This window comes from Dryobates pubescens, chromosome 12 (genome assembly GCF_014839835.1).
Source record: "Dryobates pubescens isolate bDryPub1 chromosome 12, bDryPub1.pri, whole genome shotgun sequence".
In the NCBI taxonomy this organism is placed as follows: domain Eukaryota; kingdom Metazoa; phylum Chordata; class Aves; order Piciformes; family Picidae; genus Dryobates; species Dryobates pubescens.
In genome coordinates, this window is record NC_071623.1 from 8491088 (window position 1) to 8504140 (window position 13053).

General features: G+C 41.6%; 1 protein-coding gene across 1 annotated transcript in view; it reads left to right on the forward strand.

Moving 5' to 3' along the window:
* PDK3 (pyruvate dehydrogenase kinase 3) overlaps positions 1-13053 on the forward strand; it is a 46166-nt gene that overhangs the window by 11876 nt on the left and 21237 nt on the right. Inside the window, exons 2-3 of the mRNA XM_054165894.1 lie at positions 5024-5165; positions 12561-12632. Coding sequence (XP_054021869.1) covers positions 5024-5165; positions 12561-12632 — 214 coding nt within the window. The remainder of the gene's footprint in view (positions 1-5023; positions 5166-12560; positions 12633-13053) is intronic.

Below are 13053 nucleotides of genomic sequence, written 5' to 3' on the forward strand. Positions count from 1 at the left end.
TTATTAAACTCACCAGTTTCTGTACTTAATCTCTGGTAATTTACCTGTATGCTTTGTCACATGGCTGTTGGAAAATGTAACTGGAAAGCTCACTAGCACCCGAGTTTGCTAGTTTGGGTTGCACTTGGCAATGAAATGGCACAGACTGAAAACCAGTGGTCAGGTACTGTTAAAACCTAAATTATCATCTGTGAACAGAAACAGTTTAGATAGAGGAGGTTCAAATGGCTCTTTCTGTGCTTTCCTTTAGACTGCAAAGGAGCAGCTGGTGAAGGGAATTGAACTGAAGAACAGAAACATGTTATGTGTGGAAGCTCACTTGCAGACTTAAATTCCTCTGGTTTTAGTTGGTTTACTGGCAGTAGTTTTGTAACAAAAACTTAGCTGTTCAGACTTTTAAGAATGATACATGGATGTAAACTACAGCACAGGAGGTGTGAGGAAGAACTTCTTTACTGTAAGGGTCACAGAGCACTGGAACAGGCTCCCCAGAGAGGTTGTGGAGTCTCTGGAGACTTTCAAGCCCTGTCTGGATGTGTTCCTGTGCGACTTGCATTACATTCTATGGTACTGCTCTGGCAGGGGGGTTGGACTCGAAGATCTCCAGAGGTCTCTTCCAACTCTAACATCCTGTGATGCTGTGATTGTGGTTCAATAAGATATAAAAGTATTCTCCTGTCCTTTATTCTTTCTAAGTTGAATTTTTTGAAACTCCAGAGTTTCTTCAGTTTCCTCACTGACAAAGAATCAGTCTTTTAATAGCATGATCACAGGTTCACAAACTTTGTTGGGTTGGAAGGGACTCTCAGTGGTCAGCTAGTCCAACCCCCTTGCAGACATCAGGGACACATCTAGCCTGGTCTTGAATGTCTTCAGGGATGGGACCTCAACCGCATCCCTGAGCAGCCTGTTGATCATATTTACCAAGTGGAAGCATGCTCTTAAAACTGGGCACTTTAATGAAAAAAGCATAGGTGTTGGTGGAAGTAGCCTAATCTTAGAGTGCAGTGATGGAACTTGGTCTGAAGCTTAGATCTGAAATGTCTAAAAAGAAGAAGGGGGGGGGGGGGGGGGAAGGCAGCTAAATACCCAAGGTTAATGTTGCCATCTGCTGGCTACCTCTGTTTGAACAGCTGAGGCTATGGTTGCTATCCTGGACCACAACGTGGTAGGTCCAAAAACGGAATCCAGTTTCAGCACACAGCTTTCTTAGATGAAGCCTGCGGTAGAGAGTTTGGTCAGTGGGATTCAGCATCTCCACTTATCTTGTGTGTGTTTTTTTCCTTTTGCTTCATCATTTGAGTTGGGTTTTGCAAAGCCCTGTTTTTTACCAAATAAACAAACCCTGTCTGCTTTTTGTGGGATTGGTATTTTTAGTGGTGGGTGAGATAAATACCCTAGAGCCTGTGCTGATGAAAATGGGGAATAGGAATATGCTTGGAATTGGAGTTGTTTTGGGTTTGGGGTTTTGTTTGTTGGCTTGTTGCTTCTGAAATGGTGTATAATCAATGGAATTCACTGATCCTTCATCAATTCTGTTTTTCTACCTTCAGCAGCAAGTTACTATTTTTTAGCCTTTGCTTGGTCCACTGTGATGCCTTGACCTTTTTGCATACCTTTTGGAAAATTTCTTCATCCCTCTGCTTCATGTCTGTCTATCTTTTTTTCTTTGCCTGTATAGAAGAGAAAAGGTATTCTGGAAGTACTTCTGGTAGTAGATAGGATTCTACCTCTCCCTTCCTGTCTTTCTTCCTTTATTTTGCCCTAGCTAAAAGCAATAGTAGTAGTTTCACAGGAGGTGAAAGGCTTCCAATCTTGTTTTGTGGATTCTGAATGGAGTCCTTCCACTGAGACATACTACAGGTGGCACTTACCTGCTTTTGAATCTTAAACTAGTGTGGTCTTGGCTCTGTATTGGATAGATAGGAGAGAGAACTAGACCTCAGGGTGCAGTGAAAAGTCTAAAAAGAGCACTTAGTTTCTTCTAAGTTGATGTTTCTTTCATGGGCATAGTGTAGCATGTGGACTGATCCATAAGTGAAACGCTGATATTGGAAAATTATCCAGCTGCCAGTTCTAACTGTTTTCCTAGGAGTTAAAATCTTCCCTAACTTCTAACTTGCAGAAAATTGTCACTCTCTTGCCACTGCAAAACACGAATCTAGTTCAGCATTGTTAGAAAAACAACCAAACGCTCTCCTCAAATGCTTTACTTTTAAACATTAAAATCACATGTTGAACAAACAATTCACTGTTGTGCTCTTTTGTGACTAGTGCTTGAAATCTAAATTGAGGTTTTGGACAGCGAAGCAGAAGTACATCATATGTCATTACCGAGTCAGGAGAAGGAAACTGCTATGCTACCTCAGCACATTTTTGCTTGGGGAAAATGAGTATTTATTTGTATTTAACATAATATGTCTGGTTGGAATAAGATCATCCAGTCTAACCCTTGAATCCGGCACTGAAGGGTCAGCACTAAACCGTGTCGCTAAGCATCTGGTCCACATGCTGCTTGAACACCTCCAGGGATGGTGACTCCAGCACTGACCTGGGCAGACCATTCCAATGTTTGACAACCCTTTCACTGAAGAAATATTTCCTAATAGCCAGCCTAAACCTCCCCTAGCACAGCTTGTAACCATTTCCTCTGGTTCTGTGGCTTGCTACCAAGGAGAAGATGTTCTCCCCTCCTGTCTCCAGCCTCCCTTCTGGCAGTTTTAGAGAGCAATGAGGTCTTCCCTTGGCCTCCTCCGTTCCAAACTGAACAACCCCAGCTCCCTCAGATGCTCTTCTCATAGGCCACATGTTCCAGGCACTTCTCCAGCCTCCTTGCCCTTCTCTGCACATGCTTCAGCACCTCAATGTCCTTCCTGTAGTGAGGGGCCCAGAACTGAACACAGTACTTGAGGTGTGGTTTGAAAGAGTATTTGCTGGTAGGTTAGCTGTTTTTAATTGAAACATTTTACTTACTTAATTGGAAATCACTTTACTTAGAAAAATGTAGATGGGAAGCACTACTAAAGAAGGAAAGACAAAAAAGGGAGAAGAGGAAGTGAGTCTCTTTGACCAGTCCTGCTTTCCAGTCCAGTAGCTTTTGTCATCTGCCTTGCACAAACCCGTTAGCTGTCTGTGAAGGGCCCCCATGGACTTTCACAGGCTATGGGTTCTTGTTCACCATTTCTTTATTCTCAGTCTGGGCTATCTTTTGCTTTTTATTGCCTAGAAAATAACTAAGCTTGTTCTCAGTCACTCTTGAGAAGCAGCGGTTATGCTTTTGTTTCTGAGGGTTTTTCCATCCATGAAGGTGTTGGGTGAGCTAGTTGAAGAGTGTTTCTTGCTGTCCAGCCACAGTATTCTTATATTCTTATACTGTATACAGTGACTTGTGAACAAACAAGTGTCTGTCCTCTATTGTAGGTGAATTGGTATCTAACTTAATTGCATGTCTGAACCCTGCAATCATTACTGTGCTTCCCAGGAAACAACAATGGAATGTCTTATTTCCTTTGTCTAATTTTGACAGGATGTGTATATTTGTAATTGAAGATGTAAAAATGCAAGTAAGTAGAACAGGTCTAAATGTTTGCTGAAAGAGCAATTACAGAATTGCTGACGCTAATAGAATTTAACGATCTGCTGATTGATGATATCTAAATGAGAGGGGAAAAAAAAACACACCAAAAGGAAAGCCCTAATCCTTCCTCCATAATCCCCGAGCCTGTGTTGTGGTTTGGAAATGAATCCATCAGTGAATGTTACCTATGCAAAGGAGGTGAAAACTCTGCTGTTCAGCTGATTATAATGGGACCATCTTAAAAAGTATCACCTTGATTGTGCTGGTTGCATTGTACTTGAGTTTCTCAAATTGCAAATCTCAGTGATTATGTGCCCAGCAGTGCTTTAACACTCTCTAGTTTGCTTGAACATAATTTATAGCTCTTGTATTATGCCTTCACTCATAAATTTTGCAGGCAGCTTTAGTGGTTATCGTCACAAAAGACACTTGCTGTCTTTCCAGACAAAAGCAGAACACTAGCTGCTCATTACAAGTAAACCATGGGGATTTTTAAGTTTAGTTTTTAAAATTTAATTTACCTGGACTCTAGAAAGTAGTTGTGGTGAGGAGTGCCCCTTGTGAAGTGCTGCAAAATACACAAGTGTATGTCAAGTCTGATCTTCCGTCTGAACTACTTGGGCAAGAGTTTCAACAGAATACTTTGAAGTATTTTACTCATTTCCAGCTAATGTAAAGTCTTTGGTATTTCATTATTTTTATTTATAGGAGAAGATTATTTTGTGTATAGGACTTTTATTTATAGGAAAGAGTACAGTGTTGGAGAGGGACTGTTTACAAAGGCCTGTAGTGATAGGATGAGGGGCAGTGGCTTGAAATTCAAGAAGAGGAGATAGCATGTGAGGAGTGTGTTCTTTGCCATGAGGGTGGCAGAACACAGGAGCAGGTTACCAAGAGGTAGTTGAGGCCTCATGCTTGGAGATACTCAAGGTCAGGCTCAACAAGGCTCTGGCAACCTGGTCTAGTGGAGGATGTCTGCTGACTGCAGGGGAGTTGGACTAGATGACCTTTGGAGATCTTTTCCAACCCAAACCATTCTATGAGAGGATGTGAAATGAGGAAGAATGTCAGATAGTAGAGGTTAAGCTCTAGGAAAATGAAAGTATAATGTGTGTCTTGGGAATGAGAGCAAAATTAAGATGGGTGCTGAAAGAAATGATTTTAAAACTCTTATTTCCACAAGTGATTTTTTTTTTCCCCCCAATTGTTGGGGTTTTGTTTAGAATCACAGAATTGTTAGGGTTGGAAGGGACCTCAGGGATCATCTAGTTCCAACCCCCCTGCCATGGGCAGGGACCCCTCTGCTAGATCAGGTTGCTCTAACCCCAGGGATGGGATTTGTTTGTTGGTGGATTTTTTTTTTATTTTTTTTTTTTAAATCCTCTAGCACTGAGAGTCTAAAATTTCGTCTGCTGCAGCGGACTTATGCTTTTTTCCTTCCCTCAGGTCGTGACAATGCATGTGAGAAGACTTCGTACATGTTTCTGCGGAAAGAACTTCCCGTGCGACTAGCTAACACCATGAGAGAAGTCAATTTGTTGCCTGATAACTTACTGAACAGGCCTTCAGTTGGTCTGGTACAGAGCTGGTAAGTGGTAAAAGGTGTATTGAAAAATGAGTGTAAACCAAACACTGTATGTATTGATTTACTTGCAGCTCAGCTTGAATTGTCTTGTACTGAAGTCTGTTTTCATAAATTCATAGAATGGTTTAGGGTGGGAGACCTTAAAGATCATCTAGTACCAATCCCCTTGCAATGGGCAGCAATACCTTTCACTAGACCAGGTTGCTCAAGGTCTCATCCAGCCTGTCCTTGAACACCTCCAGGGAGGGGGCATTCTAGTGGAATGTGTCTCTGCCCATGGCAGGATGATTGGCACTAGATGATCCCTTGAGGTCCCTTCCAACCCTGGCAGTTCTATGTGATTCTACAGCCTCTGTGGGCAACCTGTTCCAGTGTGTCACCACCTTGACTGTAAAGAATTTTTTCCTAATCTCCAGTCTACATCTCCCCTCCTTAAGCTTCAATCCATTCCCTTTCATCCTACCACTACAAGCCCTTGTTACAAGTCCCTTCCCAGCTTTCTTGTAGCCCCCCCTCCATGTACTCTAAGGTCTGCCTTGAATTGTTTATAAGCTGTGTTTCTTGTCAAGTGAAGTTTCATTTTCTTCTCTCTAATGTTAATTAAATACTCTAACATGGATCTTGGAGATAACAATTTGTAAGTTAGTCTTGTCAGTTAATAAAAGCATATCCTTACCTCCCAGATAATTAGAATCAGTCAATATCTTCCTTGAGCAAGCTTTCCACATACTCCTCACTGGATTGAATTATTGAAATTGCTGTTCTTTCTCCTTTGTCAAAAATACTGAGAGAAAATTTAAACATTGATTAGTCTTCTCATTGCTAAATCTTTGAAAACATAACCTCCTATTCAGTGACCGTTACGGATAGGGAGAAAAATCATCCAGTAAGTAACACTCTCCATTGTAATAACTACTGTGTATCCAAAGTGATTCAATGTCCTCTCATCTTTTCCATAGTAAATAATTTCTAGCCTACTTGCATGTTCAGTGAGGTTTGGAGACTTCTACCTTGTATGTATTAAGCTGTGAAAAATTGTTGTTCATGGGGTATTGATTGCTTCTACCTGCAAATACTTGATCCAAAGAATTTTGTGTAAAAATACCTTCACAGTGTACAAGAAATACAGCTTGTCTAACTGTAACAGCAACTGATGTTGCAGGCTTCTTTTAAGTTCAGTGAGAGCCTCTGAGCCAAGAAATTCCACTGTTGACTGTACATTGATTGCTGGTTTGGGTCTCATATTTATCAAAGCCTCAGACTTAGAAAATATAAATTAGGATATGTGATACTGTACTTTGGTTTAAATACACTTGTCTGTGTAAGGTAATAGCAGCTGTCTTGATGACCACTTCAAACATAGTGATTAAGTGCTTCAAATAAATGTAAATGTTGAGCCACACAATAACAATCACTTGGATGTTAAGTGGCAGCTTGGAAGGTTTGAAGGCTTGTGTAGTGTGTCTGATGTTACCAGAAGCTGTTATGGCAAACAGGAAAAAAGTGAATAATGTGCAGGTCTTTTATGCTTTTCTAATCCAGATGACTTGTGGAGCTGTTTCTAGTGAAATGTTGGCAGATAGATGAAGGAAGGAAAGAAAATTTTTCTGTGGTGACTCCACAGCATAATTCCTCTACTCATCACAGAATGTTAGGGGTTGGAGGGAACCTTGAAAGATCATCCGGTCCAACCTCCTCTGCCAGAGCAGGAGCACCTAGGTAAATCACACAGGAATGCATGCAGGAAGGTTTGGAATGTCTCCAGAGGAGGAGACTCCACAAGTTCTCTGGGCAGCCTGTTCCAGGGCTCTGGCACACTCACAATGAAAAAGTTGTTCCTTATGTTCACATGGAACCTCCTCTGCTCCAGCTTGCATCCATTGCCCCTTGTCCTATCACTGGACATCCCTGAGCAGAGCCTGGCTCTGTGCTGCTGACACTGCCCTTCACATCTTTATAAGCATGAATGAGGTCACCTCTCAGTCTTCTCTCAGTGAGACAGAATTAGCTTGAAAAACTTCAGTTCCCAGTCTGTTCCTCAGTGTCAGCATACCATAACATACAAGAAGCATCTAATCTTTAAAGCGGGTTTTATTAAACTTTTAAATTAGAATAAGGTGGCTCTGTAAATAGATGGAACTTGGCTTTCATGAAGTAAGAAAAAAAATTGATGCTGCCTGCTGTGCAGCATGGATTCTTTCCTGTCAATCCTGTGTCCAGGCAGTGACATCCTGGATTGTGTGGGTTTCCTACCCTCTTACAGGTCCCTTGGGAAGCAACCTCATCTTGATGTTTCTGAGAATATGCTTTCTGCTGCAGGCAAGCCCTGCTCTCAATTTTCTCATCTATCTTCATAGCTGTGCTGTAGGATTTTGCTTTCCTGTACCACACTCTTTGTCTGCACTGTGCTGCCTAACAGATTTTACAACTGGTTGCTTGATTGCTCGCAGGAAAGGTGCCTTTTTTGTTTTGTTTCCTCTTTCCTTTCTGGGTTCCTTAGCCTGATGTGTGCAACAGTGAGGATAGGCAAAACAGCTGCCCTTCCTTTATGTTCCTCAGCTATGCTTTCTTTGAATAAAGCTGGCATTCCCCACAGTGTGAACTATGAACAACAACAAAATGGTTTTGCATTTGAGTCTGTGCAAAGGTAAAACATGAGGTTTGTCCCAGTTGGAGTTTATAACTTAGATTATATGTGTGTTTTGCATGGAGTAATAGGGGAAGGAATAAAGTGAATCAAAATAACAACACAGTTAGTATGTTCTGGTTGTGAACTGCAGCGTATCCAAACAAATCAACAACTGGCATGCTAGAGATTAGCAATTTATTTTCATCTCTTCAAAAGTGGTGAGTAACTTCTGTTTCCAAAGAAGTGGGCCTATTTTTTAGGCTGGCTTTGAAGAGGGTGCTTTAGACAGGTAGCATATTCAACATGTGGTGGAACTGCATAATAAATCATCACAAATGTGATGTGAAAAGGGAAAACAGTTACAGTAAAACCTTATAATGGAGAAGGTCAGAGATTGTAAAATACCTAAAGTGAGTGTGAGGTGGAAGGTGTCCCTGCATATGGCAGGGGGGGGTGTGGAACTATAGGATCTTCAAGGTTCCTTCCAACCCAAACCATTCTATGAATCTATGAATATGCTACTCGGTCATATCCAAGAGTCACATTTTAACTAACTCTGACCAAATTTCTCTACTTTTATTCAATAGTTTTCTCTGGAAAAGGCTAAAAATTTCTATTTATCTGTTTTGAAAGACCCATGAGAGAAGTCAGCATAGCTTGGAGATTAATAATTGGTTTTCCTCTATTTTTTACATTCAGACTATGCTAACAACATTGTGTTACCATGGAGCTGCAGTCTTAGGACCAATGTCCCAGGAAGCTAATAGAAATATCCTGCTGAGAGAGATGAGATAGAATAAACTCAATAGATCTCAATGCAGCATGCCAGTAATGGTAGGCAACCAACCAAATCTGCACAGCACAAAAGTCAGGTGTCTGCTACCTTCAGTACCTCAAATACTGATTGCTGTTTTATCCTCAGCATTGGCACAGGATTGCTGATGCTCAACACTTGTGGTAGGACTTCTGTAGTATAAAGCACATGCTGTGTTGCTTCTCAAGTGTGGGTGGTTGTCCTGGATCTTCAGAAACAGAACTTTTGATGACAGATGGGGTTGAGCAGCTTCCTAATAACCTCCTCTGACTTTGCCACAAGAGAAGCTGCCACTTCTCTCACGACACAGATTTACGGAAAAATCTTTCACATGGGGGAAAAAGCTGAGACAGCTGAATGTCTCCTTAGAGATACTCAGCAAGCCATCTGGACTGTTCAACCTGAAGAAGAGAAAGCTTGGGTGGGTGAGGGGCTGGATATTATCAGCATGTATAAATACCTAATGGGAGAGAATGAAGATGAATAAAATGGAGTTTCTTCAGTAGCGCTCGGTGACAGGACGAGGGGCAATAAATACAGGTTAAAGCACATGAAATTGCATCTGAATGTAAGAGAAAACAATGAGAGTGGACAAACATCAACAGAAGATTGCCCAGAGAGACTGGGGTCTCCATCTGTGGAGATGTTCAAAACCCAACTGTGGTAGTTTTAGGCTATGTCTTTAAAATGTTGTTACAGATTTCAAGCAGAAAAGTAGAAAAATGTAAATAAGTCACTATTGAGTGTGAAAAGGAAAACTAAAGAAATTCTACACAATTCCATTGGAGAGAGATCTGCCATAAGTCTGCTTGTACCAAAACACTCAGGGGGCCTCTTCTGACCTCTTCTCTGCTTGCTTTGTGCTTTGAAGGGAGACTAATCTGCTTCTGCTTGACCTTGGCTGCATTGTGTTGCGTTAAGTCTAACTACTACTTTCTCTTTCTGCTCTTTTCTCCCATTTGGACAAGGGTTGGGGGTGCAGAGGGACAGCTCTCTTGGCCTTTGACCAGGGGAGTTTTTGTGTTGGTTGTTAACTGTAAATTAGAGGACACAGTCTCAGGCTGTGCCAGGGGAGGTTCAGGCTAGATGTTAGGAAAAAGTTCTATACAGAAAGAGTGATTGCACATTGGAATGGGCTGCCTGGGGAGGTGGTGGAGTCGCCATCACTGGAGGTTTTCAGGAGAAGACTTGATGGGGTGCTTGGTGCTGGGGGTTAGTTGTTTGGGTGGTGTTGGATTGGTTGATGGGTTGGACGCGATGATCTTGAAGGTCTCTTCCAACCTGGTTTATTCTATGTATGCTATGTATTCTATGTAAATATCTGTAAATACATATTTTGTACATATTCATTGCATTTGATTATAGATTGTGGCTTTGCCTGTCAATACAGCTTCCATCTGAGTTAGTCTGGCAAAGTTAATGCTGGGGGGAAATCTCAGCCCACCACACCAACTGAACACAGTCTTGGATAGCCTGCTGTAGCCAATACTGCTTGAGCAGGGAGGTTGGACTAGGTGATTTGGTGAGATCTCTTCCATTCTAAATGATTCCATGATTGTGAATTTCCTTTCAAAGCTGGCTTGCAGCCCTGGGTGTTCTGGGAGGTAGAAAGGGCTATTGTTGCCCTTAGGAAAAGTGGTGTAGAAGAGTGGGCTGTGAGTCTGTTGAAAAACAGAGGCCAAGGAAAAAAATCAAAGGCCTCCATTGAACAGGGAGGATGGCAACAGAAATTGAAGTAGGAAAGGAAGGGATTTCAAACCAAGAGGAGAGTTTGAAAGGATGGGTGAGTGGAGCATAAAGAGTAGAGAGGTGGTTGTTGGCGCCTACAGTATTTCATCTTTTATGTAATGTGAGAAGCACTTTACAGTGTGGATGGCACTTTTGACAGTCCATAGTCTGCTTCCTTACATGTATTGTGCCTCTGCTGAAGAAATCAGAAGGGTTTGGCCCACGCATTGGTTTGGGTTGTGATGGTTGCTTTGGGTTAGGTACATCTGTTTCACATCTACAGCAGCTTCCAGTTCAGCTTCTTCAGAGAAGTGCAAAAACTGCTTTGCAGATATAACCAGTGTGGATTTTTTTAGGAATTCATTTCAAAACCATGATGCTGGTTTAGATTTAGAAGTAAAAATGCTAATGTAGGCATAGTACTTGAGTGGCAAGAGATCACCCTGTGTTTGAAGGATAGGACTCCCACAGAAATCATGCAGGTATTCTTTGGGGTAGACTACTTTCCTCTGTAGAATCAAATAAATACTTTGCCTGATGGCCTTTTACCACACAAACAAACCTGTAGCTGAGGCCCCATCCTTGAAGACATTCAGTACCAGACTCCATGTGGCCCTGGGCAGCCTGATCTAGTTGGAAGTGTCCCTGCTTGCTATAGAGAGGGTTGAACAAGAGGACCTTTGAGAGCTCCTTTCCAACCCAATGCAATTTGTTAATCTGTGATGGTTACAGGAGGGCAAAACCACGCAGAGGAGCAGGAGCTAGTGTTACTGTGCTGACCATGTTGAGATGACACAGTGACCTGTGATTGATGCAACTGAGATGGGGGTGGAGTAGCAGGACATAGTGCTGGAGGGAGTCATACAGGCAGCAGTGCTGTCTTTGGCATTGCTGTAGCTTTAAGATGCAGGGTGAAGTTTCATAACCTGCTAAAGCTGATCTTGACATAGAACTGCTACCAAAAGAGATTTTGTTGTAATGTGAAGTTGTCCAAGCTTCAGTGACTGAGGCCAGTCTCCTAGGCAGTGACCTTGCACGTAGATCATTCTGTTGAGCTGCTCTAATGGGTTGCTGCTACTGGAAGGTGTTTTTACTTTCCCATGTAAGCTTTGTGGTTGTCTTTTCTCTCTTGTGCTAGCTTTAGCAGGTTAGACCTTCTAGGAGTTGTTTTCATGTCAGAGAATGATCAAAACCCCCAACCTACTCTTTCTGTTTTGACATTGCAGGGAGTTAGAGCTGTTAGTATTGATGTTATCATAGTGTAAGTGGCAGTGCTTAATCAAGTATGAAGGGAGGGCAAAAGAGAGAGGAATGTTGTCTCCTGGTAAAACTGAAACCCTACTTTTACATGTCTGATTGATACCTTGCCTGATTTATTTTGATAAATTAGTCCCCATTATGTAATTTTTTGCATCAATACTTTTAAATATACCTCCTTCAGTGGGTGATAGCTGGTCCCCAGGCCCTGTGATGTGAGATGGTAGCATTTATACTGGTATTGGGCTAGTTTGCTGCAGATCAGGCTGGCCACGTTCATGTTGAGTGGTATTTTGCCTTAAATCTTCTTTACCCCCTGTGTAGTACTTCTGTGTCTCTTGAGTCTCAGCGAGTATCTTGTCTGTGCTGAATGTCTGAACTGGAGACAAGTGTGTGTGCAAGAGTGGTGGTGTTAGGAAACCAAGGGTTGTGTTGCATGGCCTGAGGTACAACATGAGGAGATGCAGGAGTGTGTGTGTGGGTATACTCTTCTGGAGTACTCTGGTAGGACCAACTTGGTGCAGTCTTACACCACAGCTTTTGGGGAGTGTTCCCTGGAGCTTTATTTTAGAAAGAAGATTGGGTCACTGAGGAATGTGGGAGCAGAGCAATGTGTACAAAGTGCATGACCAGAAACCAAGAACAAGGGATGAACTAAGTTACCTGAAATTGCAGACCTTCCTGAAGAGAGGTTTTGTTCCTATTAACCTTAGCTTGATTTATATAGCAGTGTTCCTGAATTGTGGACGTGCAGGCTCACAAAATCTACTTTTTAACTCTGTATAACATACTGCAGTTGCTTTCTTTGCCTTTGTTGTTGTGGGCCACTTCATTTTAGCCTTTGCAGAGGACTGTGTGCTATGTTTCTGCTGTTACAGATGAGACTGTACTCTTAAGATTAAAAAAAAATTAAAACATAATTTAGGTTTAAGTATTTTAACTTCTCCTTTATAATTTTTGCTTCTTTCAGGTACATGCAGAGTTTCCTTGAGCTTTTAGAATATGAAAATAGAAGTCCTGAGGATCCTCATGTTCTGGATGAGTGAGTAATTGGTTTCCTTGTGGTGGTTCATTTGAAAATAATCTACATCAAAAACCAAGTGGTGTTGGTTTGCTTTTGTATGTTTTGTTTTGTTTGGGTTTGGGGTTTTTTTACTACAGGATATCGGTTGTCTTATGTATGAGGTAGAATTTGTGCAGTAAAGGCCAACATTTTAATCTGGAGCAGAATATAGGAAGCTTAAGTGCTTTTGAACAGTGTATTTTGCATTTATACAGTCTGATAGTTTAAGAAATGGCATGAAATGCTTCCTTAAAGGCTGTATTGATAAGACAGCATTCATGTGAGAGTATACTTCCTTGTCAAACACCTAGACCTTAGTACTCTGTTGTATATATACTGTATATTCATATTCTGATTCTTTTCAGTTTGAGAACATTCAGTGATCAGTTACTGGTTTTAT